This window comes from Gekko japonicus, unplaced genomic scaffold (genome assembly GCF_001447785.1).
Source record: "Gekko japonicus isolate JY-2015 unplaced genomic scaffold, Gekko_japonicus_V1.1 scaffold748, whole genome shotgun sequence".
Classification (NCBI taxonomy): domain Eukaryota; kingdom Metazoa; phylum Chordata; class Lepidosauria; order Squamata; family Gekkonidae; genus Gekko; species Gekko japonicus.
Window position 1 is genome coordinate 286,518 of NW_015164206.1, and position 16,629 is coordinate 303,146.

The following is a 16,629-nucleotide window of genomic DNA, read 5'->3' on the forward strand; positions in this document are numbered from 1 at the left end:
GGGGTCGCAAAGAGTCGGACTCGACTGTGCAACTGAACAACAAAAGGCCACAGCAAGATGTAAGATGAACAGGGTTGCCAGCGCCAGGCTGCGAAACTTGTGGCGATCTGAGGAGAATTAGGGTTTGAGGAGGGGAGGGACCTCAGTGGAGTATAATGCTATAGTCCACCCACCAGAGTGATCATTATATTGCCGGGGAACTGACCTCCTCTGTCATCTGGAGACCAGTTGCAATTCTTTACCTGGAAGTTGGCAACTTTAAATGACAACTAGCTGAAGCTCTGGTTTTGCCTGTGGCTTGACCAGCAGAAACCAACAGATGCAGCTTTGCACAATAGGGGGAGAACACACCCACTGTTTCCTTGTTGCTGAGGTCAATCCTAGAATCAGTGGAAATGAAAGTTTGAAAGCGCAATGAAAGGAAGGGGAGAGGGAAATCTACAATGCCGCTGGGGTTGCTGGGGTTGCGACTGTCTGCAGATCAAAATTGCTGTTAAAAGGCAAGGGAATAGTAGTTGTAGGTAAACTGGCAATCCCGGCACCAGGGTTTTATTTGTTGATGCACTTGCTCTTATTGATTGTCTGTCTTTCTTGCTGAAATGCTGGGACCTCAATATCCATTAATCAACTGCGACTGAAACGTTTCCTGTTTTAGATTTAGCACAGAGTATCTGCGAGTACATACAAAGTTCCCCTTTGTTATTTTTGGTCCCTTAATAGGCCCTGAACGGTACCTATGGGACCACCTCTCCTGGTATGTCCCTCGGAGGGCACTGCGCTCAAGTGATCAACATCTATTGGAAGTCCCTGGCCCAAAGAGCTGTCCCTCAAGCAGGGCCTTTTCAGCCCTGGCTCCCTCTTGGTGGAACTCACTGCCGCAGGAGACGTTACCATTCCGCAGGGCCTGCAAGGCAGAGATGTTCTGCCAACCATATGGTTGAAGACAACAACCGTTTTTAACAGCTACAGCTTTTTAACATCGTCAACTGGTTTTAACATCAATGATCTAGCGGGCTAATCAATCGTGAACAGATGCCGGTGCACTAACTGCTTATATCTTCTCCCCCCCACCCACTGTTAAAGAATTGTTAAAGGAAGGTAAAGGTAAAGGTTTCCCTTGCTCAAAAGCCAGTCCAATCCGACTCTATTTCCAAGCCGAAGAGCCAGCGCTGTCCAAAGACGTTTCCAAGGTCATGTGGCCAGCATGACTAGACACCGAGGTGCACAGAACACTGTTACCTTCCCACCGAAGTGGTACTTATTTATCTACTTGCAATTTCTTGCTTTGGAACTGCTGGGGTTGGCAGGAGAAAGTAAAGTAAACTGGGGGACTAAAATTATATTACCGTGCCATGTGGGTTTGGGGCATTTTAGAACTGTACTTTAGATTATTTGTGATTTTATATGTATTTTACAGAACTTTTGTTGTACACCGCCCTGAGCCTGCTTGGGGGGAGGGTGGTATAAAAGTCTAAATAAATAAATAAATATTCCATGGCTGGGGCTCCCCCCTTATTGTGGGAGAAGCGGAAAAACCACCTGAGTTTGGTTTTGCACGCCTGCGCTTCCTTGCAGGCTTTTCCCATTGATTTTCTGACTTCCGAGCAACATGAACTGTCAACCCTACCTATACAAAGGCAAAAAAGGGATATTCGATGGAACTCTGTTCATGCTCAGAGACACTCTTGTCGCCCAGCAGCTTCCACTAGACGGAGAGAAAAACACACACCACCAACTATGCATCTCAGTCTGCACAGAAGTAAGCGCGGTCGTTGAACTTTCTCTTAAGTAAGCACACAACGGGAAACCAAAACTCTGCATGCAGCTAAGGGTGCAGGTCCAGAAGACCCGTCCCCACGGAGGAGAGAAGGCTACCGGCCCCTCTCCGTGCATCCCCCCACCCCAGTTCAGACCTGTGCGAACGCTCCGGAGGACGGGCAGCCGCTCCGTCTTTTCTCAAGCTGACGCTGGAGGAGGCCACTTCTTAAGTTTCGGTTTCTATTCTCGCTGCCGCTGCGGCGGGGAATCAAAACTCAGGCGAGCGTGTTGGCGCTGCGCAGCTCTGCCCCCTAGAAGAAGAGACGCTCGGCCAGCAGCGCGACCGGAGCGCTCGCCGGCTCGGGAAGACCGGAGGGGAGTGGGAAGCGCCGAGCCCTCTTCGCACGCAGTAAGTCGCGGGTCCCCTTTGCTCAAGTCTCGCACCTTCGGAGGAGACTGCTGTTGCCGAGCGTTTGAGCCTGTTCCGCGGGGACCCCACGCGCTACTTTTTCCCCAGTCCGTTCAAAGGTGGTTTTGCGTAACAGCCCTGGACTTTTCTAGGTGGTCCCCCGTCCTGCTTTTCTAGGTGGATCCCGGGAAGGTGGCTTTTTGAGATCGGTTCGGGTGGGGCAGCCGTGTTGGTCTGAAGCAACAGAACGAAGTCTGAGTCCAGGGACGCCTTTCTTAGGGGCGAAGTTTAATTCTGCGTATGAGCTTTCGTGTGCATGCCCGCTTCTTCAGATACACATGAAAGCTTATACCCAGAATTAAGCCTTGTTGGTCTTAAATGTGCTGCTGGACTCAAACTTTGCTTGACTGCTTCAGACCAATACGCCTACCCACCGGAATCTAATTCAATATAAATAATACATCCAGCCTCTGCTAGATCAACAGGTCACAGCGACCAAGAGAAAGAGACCACCTATCTACCAGGCATCCACACGAAAGCTTGTACCCAGAATCAAACTTCGTTGGTCTTAAAGGTGCCCCTGGACCCAGACTTCGTTCTGTTTTTGAGATCGGGACAGTCTGACCAAGAATTTAGCAAAATCCTTGCAGTTTGTCTATCTGCTTACTTAGGGGGCTTCCTCTCTAGTAAGGGTGTGGAAGATTGCAGAGGTAGGTAAGCGAAATAGGGGGATTTTATTTCGCTAAATCAAAAATGTGGGTGTCTTTACAGAGAATATTTATTTTTCAGTATTAAAAAATGTGTCTCTTTGCCCCATGCAAGAACTACTGATATCCAATGTTTATTGGCTTTGGAAATGATACCTCCATTTATTTATTTTTTGGGTGAATGCCATTCTGGCTGTCCCTGGAGGTCATTTAATGCTGAGTACTTTGAAGAAACTGACTAGAATTCATTCCAGCATGTTTTTGTGCCTGCTTCTTCATATAGGTGGGGTGGTTCCTCCCACAGTGGGAGCGATACTAAGCAGATCTGCTTAGATGTAAGTCCCACGTTAGTCAGTGGGGCTTACTCCTAGGAAAGTGTCCTTGGATTTGCCACCAAAAGTGGGTGCTAGTCCCTGAAAGCCTACGCTGGGATAAAATTTGACATTGGTTTAAGTACCATTTTTCCTGCAACGGAGCCACGCTTCTGGGTTTAATTCCTGAGCCTCTGAACACTTACTCACAAGTAAACCCACTGAATATACTGGCTCGTAAACATGGTGGCGATGTCTACCTGTTGCCCTAGATACAAAGAAATTATGCCGCCCAATCCTATACTTCGGTAAGCCCCAGTGATGTCAAAGAGACTAAAGGTATGCGCATAGGATTATGTATGGTGCTCATATCCTGCTTTCCCTTCGTCATTGGAACATGCAGCCATGCATCTAAGATGGGGTTGTCACGCTGCAAACCTGAACATACATACCTCAAGATTAAGCTTGGTGGGCATTTCTAGGCCTGTTGATTCAGAAGATCATTTCAAATTTGTGCTGAATTGCAGTAGAAAAGCTAGATTCCAGTGGCACCTGAGAGACCAAGATTTTGGGGGAAGGAGAAGAGGAGATTGGATTTATACCCTGCCCTTCACTACCTGAAGGAGCCTCAGAGAGGTTTACAATCTCCTCTCCTTTCCCCTCCCCACAGCAGACACACTCTGAGGTAGGTGGGGCTGAGAGAGCTCTTTCGAGGACTGCTCCTGAGCGAACAGCTCTGAGAGAACTTGTAACCGACCCAAGGTCATACCAACAGCTGCATGTGGAGGAGCAGGGAATCGGTTCTCCCAGATTAGAGTCCATGCTTCTAACCACTACACCAAACTGGCTCTTACAGGGCAAGAATGAAGGATACCTGACGAAGGGAGGATTGACTCTCGAAAGCTTATACCCTGAAAATCTGGTTGGTCTCTCAGGTGCCATTGGACTTGAATCTAATTGATTCAGAAGTATCTGGCTGTCTTTAGTGACTCCACACTAACAAGGATTTATGCTTCACAGGTGAAACCACCCCAGAGAGGTGCTACTGCGCAGTAAGTGTGTTTCTGCATTTTCACAGGAAATTGGGTTGTAGTTTTCAATTGATTCTCTTTTCTGTCGGACATTTTAAAAATCGTAGTCATCTGTGTCCAAATCTGCCCTGATCCCGTATGCCAAAGGATGCTGTGCATGCCCTTCCAAGCATGAAAAAGTCCAATCTGGGAGGTGGAACTGCATGCAGGGGTGAAAATAAACTTATATTTCCTATTGGTACAGGATGGGGGGGGGGCTCCATTTCAGCCACTTTCTTCCCCCTACCTCATCTTAGTTTCACCCCATGTCTGTACCATGTGCAGCCCCATTCAAATATATAGAATGATCATCTGTTTGGGGAGAGGTATGACTCTAGCCCCCCTGGTCTCTTGCATTGAACTTGCCAGCATCAGGAAATGCGCAGTACAATATTTCCCTTCCTGACTTGCCTTGCTGGACCTGGGCCAAAGCATGCAAGAAGGTAGATTGTGTTTTAAATGTCGTGCGTGAAAGCCTGTGAGGATGCAGTCCTACCCAACAAGTCAATAAGTTTTACTTCTGAACAAATCAGAGTTCCTGGCATTTTCAAAGACCGATTCCGCAAAAGCAGTTGTTCCGTCCTTGGTCTTCCGTTTCTTCCCGGTTGTACTGCTCAATTTCCCATTATTTGCTGCGTGGCTGCATTTTGACCCTGATTTCCCCCATGTCTTCTTGATCCTTATCTTTTAGGATCAAGAAGACAAGGGGGAAATGGGTGTGTGTGTGTGATGTGAGCAGGGCCGGCTCACTCACTAGGCGAACTAGGCGTTTGCCTAGAGCGTGCTGGCCCTTAGGGCGCTAAACTGCACCCGGCGGTGGCGGCAGCTGGGGGATAGTTGCCTCTAAAGAGAATTTGGGGGGGGCAGGGGAGGAATCCCTTCCCCGCCTCCTGCTGCACCCTCTGACTTCCTTCCCTGCCTTTCTCCCAGTCCGGAGTGTCATCATGGAATTTCTTTGCGGGCTCACGGAGAGGCACGCAGCGGCGGGGGGGAGACACAAGGTGAGGGGGGGCGCCACACAGGCAGCCTCGCCTGGGGGGGCTAGTTTTGCCTAGGGCATCGAAAAACCTTGGCATTCCCCTGGATGCGAGTCAAAATGTGACCGTTGCAGCAAATAGTGGGAAATTGAGCAGTACAACCAGGGGAAACGGGAGACCAAAGGCGGAACAACTGCTTTTGCGGAATCAGTCATAAGCTTGTTTGTCTTTTCAGATCTATAGACATCTCCTTTAACAGCTGAATGCACGGAACACACACAATTCAGTCTGCTGTCGGACAGCGAGATTCCAGTCCATTCAGCACCTTAGAGGCCAACAAGATTTTCATGATCCAAGCTTCTAAGACTCGAAGCTTCTTTCGTCTTTGAAAATTATAGCCCCAGATTCTTGTTGGTCTCTAGGGTGCTGCTGGACTCGTGTGTAATTTCATGGATGCAACTCACTCCCCGGGGGCATACAAATCTGTACATTAGGGCCGTGGCTGAGGTGGGCACCAACATCTCAGGGTGTGACGCGTAAGCAGTCTCCCAGTTTTCATTTGTCCTGAGAGACAGCTGCTGAGGGCCGTGAGGAGCAGACACACAGAGCAGGTGTGCCAAACCCTTTTCCCTCCTCCACAGGATCCCACCCACCCTGCTCGAGTTGAAATCCCTTCCTTAAGCTGCTTTTTTCCTCCAAAGAAAAAGCCATGGGGATCCTCTTGGCAGTTCCCCATCTGAAAAGGAAAGTGCTCACGGAAGGGCTTTGACTTACTGACAGAGCATTTGCTTTGTAAGCAGAGAGTCTCCAGTTCAGCTTACAAGGATGCCGGGTTGCCAGTCTCCAGGTGGGACCTGGGGATCCCCTGGAATTACAGTTCATCTCCAGACTACAGAGATCAGTTCCCCTGGAGAAAACGGATGCCAGATGGGGAAGGAGTTGTGTGTGTTTTTTTGCCCTCAAGGTGCAGCTGATTTATGGCGACCCTTTAAGGTTCTCAAGGCAAGAGATTTGCAGAGGAGGTTTGCCATTGCCTGCCTCTGTGTCGTGACCCTGGGGTTTCTTGGAGGAATCCCATCTAAATACACTAGCCAGGGTTGACCTGGCTTAGCTTCTGAGGTCTGACAAGATCAGGCTAGTCTTGCCGCTCCCAGTCAGCAATGGAAGAAAGCTTCAGACGTTGCAAAGGCTTCTGGGGCAGTTTCTGGCTGGGAGGGGCACCTGCAGGAGTGTGGCTCTCCTGCCTCCTGCAAGCCCCAGACACATAAAACACAGAGCAGTGGCAGGAAGGCTTTGCTGCTTCTGACGGAGGGTGCAATCATGTGCACCTGTGGGACCGTGCATGAAGGAGGGGTATCCACAAGAGGCCATGGTGCTCAGAACCCTCTTGCATCAAATGTGGAGCCTGCCCAGGCTGGGGGGGTATCCCGCTCTCCCTGCATCCTGAGAACCATTGTTATAAATGGGACTGCTTATATGCCTCTCTGCTGGGAGGGGGAACCCATTTAATTCATAAGAACGTAAGAAGAGCCCTGCTGGCTCAGACCAGTGGTCCATCTAGCCCAGCATCCTGTCTTATGCAGTGGCCAGCCAGTTCCTCTGGAGGGCCATCAACAGGGTACGGAGGCTGAGGTCTTCTCCTGATGTTGCCTCCTGGCTCTGGGATTCAGAGGCTTCGTGCCTCTGAATGTGGAGGTTCCCCTCAGTCATCATGGCTAGTAGCCACTGATAGACTTATCCTCCATGAATCTATCTAAACCCCTTTTAAAGTTCTCTGTTCCTGTGGCCATCACTACATCCTCTGGCAGCGAATTCCACATTTTAATCACTCTCTATGTAATGGTTTGTTGCAAATGTGAGTTTGGAACCCTAGCAGGGAGAGAAGTTGCTGGGGGACCATCCAGTGGGTGGCAGATCGCTCCCCCCAGGTTTCTCCTCCCAAACAGCCCCTCTTGCCACGCAGCTGTGCAGCAGAGACACAACCGCTAGGAATTCGGAGCTGCCCACCAACCTATAAGTCTAGCCTTACTCCCAAGTTACCTGCCCATAGCATTGATGGGTTCAGGGATGCATTTAGGAGCCGAGCTTAAGGCAGGTAAGATGGTATGTATTGCATATATTCCAACTTTCCTTCAAATTAACATTGTTTTTTAGCGGAAAAGAACCCCCCGCCCTCCATGTTTTCAGACGTTCTTAAATGTCTGCATCTCTGTGTGTGACTACCTTCCTGTGGGTAGCCGTGTCAGTCTGAAGCAGCAAGGCTTGAGGCCTGTGCGTGCACACAGAAGCTGATACCCAGAATTAAATTTTTTTGGTCTTAAAGGTGTGCCACTGGACCTAAACTTTGTTCTGCCTTCCCATGGATTTGTGTGGAGGGGAAACTAGAAGGTATTAAAATAGCATAAAATGACTCACGAGAGCTCCGTGTCTCACGTCTGACGAAGGAAGCTGTGACTCTCGAAAGCTCCTACCCTGAAACTCTTGTGACGGAACTCGAATCTAAGCGTTCTGCTGCGGACCAGCATGCCAGGCCTTTGAAACTAGAAGGCAATCAGTAATTCAGAAATTCAGTTTTCCTGAAATTGGGGTGTGTGTGTGTGTTGATTTTTCTTAAATGATACTTACATCGCTGAAATGGAAATGCAGATGATTTTCATGGGCTGCTCCACGGGACTAAAAGGTCCCGGCTGCCAAGACAGACTAATTTGGCCGTGTTGCGGGCAATTTCCTGCTGGCGGCCTGTTGTGTCCGCTGACCGCCACCAGAGGCTAGCGCACACTCCTGAGCTTGAATCAGCAGAACAATGGGGACTAGGATCCTGGTCTCTCCACTGGGGGACCAATGGGACCTTGGCGGGAGATTCAAACCCACCAACGGGACCTAGGGGTATGTCCCCAGGCATGTATATAGTTGGCCACCCAGCTGCTGTTGTTTGTCTTTGTTGTGTACCAGTAAACCATGCTGATCACTACATCGGTTCCAGAGGTTTCTTAATGCGTCGAACCCACTGCACATCACGGCCGCTGATGGGGATGGTCCCCCCCTCCCCTCCCCTCTTATCATCGGTCCTTATGCAAATAACCCTTTTCTAGTACATGAAGTGCAATGTGTAGCAGTTACGGATGCACTGTGGAAAAGCCAGATGCCTTTTCCTGGGATTTCACTTAGGATCGCCAGCTGCATTTTAGGAAATTCTTGGAGGTTTGGGGGTGGGGCCTGGAGAGGATGGAGTTTGGCTGCGGAAATGCACATAGAGTGTTTTGTGCCAGTTTGGTTGGTTCGTGTTTTGGGGGAGGGAGCTCAGTGGAATGTGATGCCACAGAGGCCACCCTCCAAAGCTGCCAGTTCATTCAGAAAAACCTTGGAGATAAGTTGTGATTCTAGAAGAACTCCAGGTGCCTCTTGGGCCTTGGAAATAAGTATTGCCAGCAAGGCTCCCTCTAAGCTGTGGAGTCTTGTGAGCGAAAAGGCTACTTTGTGAGCTGCTGGCATTAGAGTTGTGAGCGGGCGATTTGGCTGCTGCATACATTAGCCTGCTCTGGAGCCCATCCTTCCTGAGCTAAGGCAAAGACGTGTGAGCCGGAGGCTAAAAACTGGTGAGCTAGCTCACACTGACTCAGCTTAGAGGGAGCACTGGTGGCCAGTTCTGGGTTGGGAAATACCTGGAGATTTTTTGGGGGTGGAGTGAGTCTGGGGAGGGCGGGGCTTGAGGAGGGGAGGGAGTTCAGTGGGGCACAATGCCATAGAGCCCACCCTCCAAAGCAGCCTTTCTCTTCGGGGGAGCTGATCTCTGTCATCTGGAGAGCAGCTGTAATTCCAGGAGATCCCCAGCCACCACCTGGAGGTTGGCAAGCCTATGTAACCCAAGAAGACCCCCCCTCCAAATCTAACATCTGTATTATGTTTTATGGGGGCTTGAATCCTTTTACTTCTCCAGGGGGAAATGTAAAAAAAATTGGGAGGTGATGGAAGGATAGTTAACTGGGAAGGAGAGGATTAAGCAGCCCCTCTTCCCCTTCCTGTTCTGCTTCGCATGTTAAAGGGAAGTCTTCAGGAAAGACCAGGCATTTTTCAAGAGCACTGTCATGTGTATCCTTTGGGGAAAAAACCAACTATCCGAGCTTGACTAGCATAATTATTACCATAGAGAGATGCTGAACAGGAAGGGTGGGAAGGGTAGGGACATCTGCGTTGTAAGTAGGGAAAAACTTAAAACAACTGAAAATTAAATGAACATAGTTCTTATTCAACGTCTTATCCTAGCATGTGATAGATAGGCAACAGGTTGGGATGCCAGCCTCCAGGTGGGACCTGGGGATCCCCTGGAATTACATCTCATCTCTAGGCGACAGAGAACAGTTCCCCTAGAGAAAATGGATGCTTTGGAGGGGGGGCTGTCTGGCATTGTACCCCACTGAGGTCCCTGTCTCCCCCCCTCCGCCTCCTTCCCCAAATTTCCAGGAATTTACCAGCCTGGATCTGGCAACCCTACCCCCCACCAGTAACTAGGGGGGACTTGGCAACCCTCAATCGCCAGAGGTTCGTGTGGGTCATCAGAAAATTGTGGACTTAACCTTCAATTACTTTTGAAGCCCCACGTGGGAGAATGTGTTAGCCCCACGTACTGAGGAGGGTACCTGGGTGCCGTGATTGGATAATGTCTGTGACATCACCAGGGTTAAAGAGACAAGGGGCTGAGTTCAAGGAGCATAAGTGAAGTAGCTGTATGTCTTTGGAAAGCCAGCGTGGTGTAGTGGTTAAAGTTTTGGCCTAGGATCTGGGAAATTCAGATTCAAATCCCCACATACGCTCCACCTAAACCTACCTCACGGGGTTGTTGTGAGGATAAAACAGAGGAAAGGAGAATGATGTAAGCTGCTTTTGGGTCCCCACTGGAGTGAAAAAGGGCAGGATATAAATCAATAAATGAAAGTAATGCCTGGGGGTTGGTTTTTACTTTAGTTCTTGTTGGTTGTTGGTGGGGAGTTGTTCTCTTAATTGTGCAGCCATGGAGTTCCCAGGGCCATAAAACTAAAACTGCACAAGCATATAATAGCTGCTTGTTTTTGTGCCTGAAGGGTAAATTTTTTGCAAAAGCTGTTATTTCACATGAAGCAGCCTTACACAAGCCCTGTTCCCAATTTACAGCTAATGCATGTAACAACCTGTATGCAGGGTGCACACCCAACACACCCACCCACCGTACACAGTTTACACCCCTATGCACGTAACAGCCCGCATGCAGGTTACACCCCAATGCACACATAATCCGTATTCAGAGTACACACCAAAGCACAAAACAATCCATATACACACCAGTGTACGTACAATCCGTATGCAGGGTGCACATCAGTGCACGCACAATGACTTCCATGCTCGCAAGCACACACACACACAAAATACTAGGGACATCCAGTTTGCATCAACTAGGGCCCTTTCGGCCCTGCCTGGTGGAACGAGCTACCTTATGAGATCAGGGCCTTGTGGTGACCTGCTGGATGGGACCACAATATTATCTGGGATCAGGGCCTTGTGGTAACCTGCTGGATGGGACCACAATATTATCTGTTGAGGCACATTATTGTTTTTGTCTGGGGCGATCTTATTGATTTTAAATGGATTGTGATAATGTGTTTTATTTGTAAGTCTATATTAATTGCAGGTCCTAATTGTAAATTATAAATGGTTTTAACTGCAAATCTGCATTATTGTAGACCTATATGTTGGTGCCCTACTAAGCCTACAATGTGGGGAGGGCAGGATATAAGTCTAACAAAATAAAAATAAAATAAATACTCAGCAAAAAGAGCACATAACAATCCATGTGAACACCAATGCACACATATGTTCACATTCACACGTGAACAGGGCTACAAAGTTAGGCCGTTGGTCTGTCAAGGCCAGTATGGTCTACTCTGAGCAGCAGCAGCAGCTCTCCAGGGTCTCAGGCAACGATCTTTCATATCTGAGGTCTTTCACAGCACGTCCTGCCCGAACCTTTGATCTGGAGATGCCAGAGATTGAACCTGGGACCTTCTGCATGCAAAGCAGAGGCTCTGCCACTGAGCTATGGCTCTAACCCTTTTAAGTAGAGAGAAAGAATGAGAGGAGAAACTTAATTTGAAAGTGTCCCCCCCCCCTGGTGATAAAAATGAGCTATTGCCTGAAGTCAAATAAGCCGCTTTTTGTTCCCCTGGGTTGCACAGTACAGTTGATGGGCCAGGGAGTGGGACGGCCAGAGAGAAGAAGCAAGAGCCTCAGGCTGGACGGGTATCAGACCATCATGACTGCTGAGGAGGAAGAGGAGGAGGAGGCGGCAGAATGTGCCGAGGATGTTGCAGAGAAGCACAGTCAGAAGCTGAAAGCCATATGTGGACAGGCCGACCTAAAGAATGGTACTTGTTGAATGCCCGCTTGGCTCTTCCTCTCTCCCTGCCCCCTTCTGTGTTTCTCTTTTCTGTCCTTGTGATTAGATGTGCTCCGTTTGAGTGCTTGTAAGGAAGCTTGTTGTGGAGTTGTTGGCAGAGGTCGATTCGGGGGGGATCCGCGGGGGATCGCAGTTCCCCCGGGTGAGGTGCGGGGGGTGGGGCACACGACGAAGTGCCACCCCGCTTCCGGCCCTCATTCAGCCAGGAGGAGGCAGGAGAAGAGGGAGGGTAAGTTGCTTCCTCCCCGCCTCTTCCCACCCCTACCTGCCTGGGGCCAGGGAGGGCCTTGGCAGGGCTTCCTCGCACTCCCGCCGGCCTTGCAGGTCCACCGCCGGGCCCCTGATGTCAGGGGGTGTGGCATATGCTAATGAGTTATGCTAATGAGTTCCCCTAGCTCTTTTCCTACAAAACGACCTCTGGTTGTTGGGAGGCTGCAACCCATGCCAGAAAGACGTGGATGTCACAGGTGTTTGATTTTGCCTTTTTTTTGCGGTGAAGTCACAGCTGACTTTTATGGAGATCCCTTGGCGCTTTCAAGGCAGGAGAGATTCGGAGGCAGGTTGCCATTGCCAGCTTCTCTGTGGCAGAACTGGTATTCCTTGGTGGTCTCCCATCCAAATAATAACCGGGGCTGACCCTGCTTAGTTTTTGAGGTCTAGTGAGATCAGACGAGCCTGGGCTATCCAGGTCAGTATCCTTATTTTGCACAAGGGTGCTTTATTTGTGAACTGCTTGAGGGGGGATCTTTTCAAGTAGTTTGCCTTTTCCTTTGAGTCTGTAGCTGGGGACCTGAGGGTCTCCCTTGGCACAGAATTCGATGAGAGGTAGTGGTTGGAGTATCAAATGAGGATCTGGAAGGTCCAGATTCAGATTCCCACTCTGCAGTGGAAACTTGTTGGGTGACCTTGGGCCAGTCACACACTCTTAGCCTAACCTCCCTCCCAGGGTTGTTGGGAGAACAAGATAGAATGATATAAGCTGCTTTGGGCCCCCATCAGGGAGGAAGGCAAGTTATAAATGCATTATATGAAATAAATAAAGAAATTGCAAAGGGTCCCTGCCAATCCATTCTTCCATCTTGAGGGAACCCTTAGCTAAATTGTTCTATCTGCAGACCTTAATAAATTTCTGTCAGTCCAAAGATCTCCAGAGGCCTTACATTCAGCATATTGGTAAGCATTGTGCAGATAACTTGAGTTTTGTGGATAGATTGGGGTGGGAACCTGCCCCACACGAGAGCCAGTTTGGTGTAGTGGTTAAGGGTGGTGGACTCTAATCTGGAGAACTGGGTTTGATTCCCCACTCCTCCACATGCAGCCGCTAGGTGATCTTGGGTCAGTCCCAGTTCTCTCAGAGCTGTTCTCTCATGAGCGGTTCTCTCAGAGCTCTCTCAGCCCCACCTACCTCACAGGGTGTTTGTTGGGAGAGGAAGGAAAGGAGATTGTAAGCCACTCTGAGTGAAGGGTGGGGTATAAATCCAACACTCCTCCTCCCCCTCTCCTTAAATAGCAGCTCTGTTTGGTATTGTCACAGATAGTACTGCAAGCAGTTAAATGAGCATCTTTTTTTTCCTCCTTGCCATTTGCACAACGTTTGTGTTTCATTTTCCCCTCTGCCTTCAGAAGCTGTTGGCCTGTACAATATTGGACTCAGCTGCTGCCTCAACTCTTTGCTTCAGGTTTTCTTCATGAACAGAAACTTCACTGCGATACTCCGGAGGTGAGTGAGGGTAGGAAAGTCTGTGTGCCCCCCCCCAAAAAAAACCTGAGACCTCTAAGTCAGCCTTGACTGTTTCAGGCTAAAACCGAGAATAAAAAGTTCACTGTCTCAAGCCACACTTCCGTGGAGTTCTGTTTAAGAAGTGCACTTCACATCCTTTGTGTTCTTTCATTCTTGAACACTATGGGCTTCTTCTTGTCTTGTGACTGGCGCATGGGCTGCTGAACATGTTTCCAGGCGGTGCTGGTTTTGTATGGCAGATGCACTGAATAAGAGCCATTCTCCATGTGGATGATCCCAGCCCTGGTGACAAGTTAAGAGTGAACGCAGCACAATCCATGTACAGTGTAATCTTGATTTTTTTTTCTTTATATGCACATCAAGCATGTTTGACACCCTTGGTTTACACTGTGAACAGCTATTTCTCAGATCACAGCTACTATAGACCTGCCGCTCTGTAGAATTGTATCTCTCCCGAAGCTAGGGTTGCCAAGTGAATTTTGACTTACCGGCGGGGGAGCCTCGCCGGGCTCCGGGAGCCGTCCCTCATCATGCGCACGCCGCCAGCATGTCACAAGAAGTGAGGTGCGACATCGATCACATTGAGGGCGTGGCCCCGATAGTCGGAGGGAAAACCACGTGATCGATGTGGTTGCATCACCTCTGGTGACGCAGCCACGCTGCGCTTCGGGGGGCGGAGTTCCCCCTGGGGCCCGATTCCGCTGCGGCGGAAATCGGGCCTCCGAAGCGGGGGATTACCCGCCCCCACTTGGCAGCCCTACCCGAAGCTCTCTGTGGGAGTCATAATGCATGAAGTTGCCTTCACTTCTTTTTTCCTTAATTTTAAAACTTTATTTCTATTTAAAAAATCCAAACAGTACAACTCTACAATTATATGCTCTTCACATACCATGAGAAGTAAATGAAGGGCAGTTGGAGCAGAGACAAAAAACCATGGTGCGGTAGAAAGACAATTTTATTCCGAAATATTAATAACCCCTACGTGTTTCACATTAATCATCCTCGGGGATCAATACAGATGTCAAAAAATGAAAGGGGGGGAGGAAAGGTTAACAAATGTCTTTTGACTGTTTCTCTTAATTTGTTTAAAAATATCAAAACAATGATAGGAACGTGTTTAAAAAGATAGAACATCTGAGCATGTACAAAGAACACTTAATTATCAGGAGCCACCAAAACTCTACTGGGAGCTTAGAATAATGTTATAACAATTATTGCCGGCATGGAAAAAACAAGAGTGCTCCAAAGCTATTAATTTCAAAAATGATTTCATACAGTGAACCAAAGAATCTATACTGACCTGTGGAACGTAAAAGCAGCAGTGCTCCCGTTAAACCAGCTTCGAAAAAAATGTGCTGTTCTCACCCTGCATTCTGTTCTCTCCCGGCATGATCCTCGCCATCTTCTCCGGTCTTCATCTCTGCATTTATTGAAGGTCCTTGGTCAGTGAACGGTCCGCCTTGTGTCAACAAGGGTGAGGGTCTTCTCAGTAGTGGCCCCCCGTCCTGTGAAACCAGCTGCCTGAAGACGTGTTCATTGTGGGACTTCCCCAGGTTCCACTGGAAATGCAAGGCTGATCTTATTCAGACGGTCTTTGGGGGATTGTATACTGGGGTACTTCAGCTGTGTCTTCGCCATCCACACATCCTACCCTGCTTGATAGTGGATAGATTTTAATGGGGATAGACTTTTAATCATTTTAGATTTTAAATGCTTGTTTTATTGGGTGTATTTTACATACTGTTAGCAACCCCAAGTCGTTCCCGTTCAGAGGAGAGGGAGCAGGATATAAATTTGACTAAAATAAAAATTGAGTAAGTCAAAGCCAGTGAGGAAATGTTTCCATTTAACCCATGTGGTACCAGTGCTCTCAGCTCAGCTTCCCTTCTAAGGAGAACCTTATCATTCTGGCTATCAGATCTATATCCATCCATCCATCCCAGAAAAAGAAATCAGCAGGGGCATGATTATGTTTTAAAAAATCTGATAGCCAAAACTTGATTCTTCTTAAAAGAGAATCAGAGTGGATTCTTAAGCTGACATACATATAGATCCACCCAGGGGTCTTTTCCTGCAGGAGCACACAAGAGTGGAGCTCTGGCAGTAAAGAGCCCAGGGGGCGGGCACATGTGACAAGCCCCACCCCCTGCTCCCAGCAGCCCCTGGCCATGCGGACCACAAGGATCTGTGCGTGTCCCCCCCCCATAGCTAGCAATCCAAAACAGTCCAGTGGAACCTGAGCAGTGGGTGTTGCCTTCTGACACACTTCCGGTGATAACAGGGTGTGGCATATGCAAACGAGTTATGCTAATGAGCTCCTGCACCTCTTTTTCTATGAAATGACCCCTGGATCCACCCGAGGAAGCTTAACACAAAACATGTAGGAGTTATTAATATTTTGGAATAAAATTTTCTATACAGTGATAACTTGTTCATTGTCTGTGTGTTCAACCATAGTCCCTAGGGTGGCACCAGCTGGCCCTTCCATTTCTGTGCCCCTGCCATTCTTGCCCCCAAACCAGTGACCAGCTGAGATGATAAGATACTTTTGCGGCAGATTCATTCAATAAGTAAATCTTCGGTGAGCAATGACATGTGCATTGCAAAGTGACTTCCATCTCTTTATGCACTCTATTCTAGTCTTTTTGTTTGTTTTGTATTTTTATGTGTCGATGTGTGTGCACCTTGAAGTCATGGCGGTCTCTGGTGACTGACCCCTACTGGGGGCCTGGAGAATATTCAGAGAGGTGGCTGAATAAACCCTGCCCCCGCCTCCTCCCTCTGGTGTTTCAAGGAGGTCTCCCATCCAAGTACTTGCCACAGTCGGCCCTGCTTAGCTTCCGAGATCTGACAAGATCGGGCTTGCCTGGGCTGTCCAGGTCAGGGTCTGTTCCAGTCTTCTTTAACAACTGGACAAAGCTACCACAGAAGTTTGATGTAGTGGTTAAGTGTGCGGACTCTAATCTGGGAGAACCGGGTTTGATTCCCCACTCCTCTACTTGCAGCTGCTGGATGACCTTGGGCAAGCCGTAGTTCTGTCAGAGCTGTCCTTGAAAGAGCAGTTTCTGTCAGAGCTCTCAGCCCCACCCACCTCACAGGGTGTCTGTTGTAGGGAAGGGAAAGGAGTTTGTAAGCTGCTCTGAGACTCCTTCAGGTAGTGAAGGGTGGGGTAGAAATCTTCTTGTTTATTTTGTTGATTGATTTGTTTCATGTGTACCCTGCCTTTCTC

The 16,629-nt window shown here is 48.8% G+C and overlaps 1 protein-coding gene across 1 annotated transcript in view; it reads left to right on the plus strand.

Moving 5' to 3' along the window:
- Positions 1-2,033: 2,033 nt before the first annotated feature.
- Positions 2,034-16,629, plus strand: part of USP18 (ubiquitin specific peptidase 18) — a 27,201-nt gene continuing 12,605 nt past the window's right edge. Inside the window, exons 1-4 of the mRNA XM_015408412.1 lie at positions 2,034-2,167; positions 4,206-4,237; positions 11,439-11,627; positions 13,283-13,379. Of these exons, the coding sequence (XP_015263898.1) occupies positions 11,447-11,627; positions 13,283-13,379 (278 nt within the window). The 5' untranslated portion in view covers positions 2,034-2,167; positions 4,206-4,237; positions 11,439-11,446. The remainder of the gene's footprint in view (positions 2,168-4,205; positions 4,238-11,438; positions 11,628-13,282; positions 13,380-16,629) is intronic.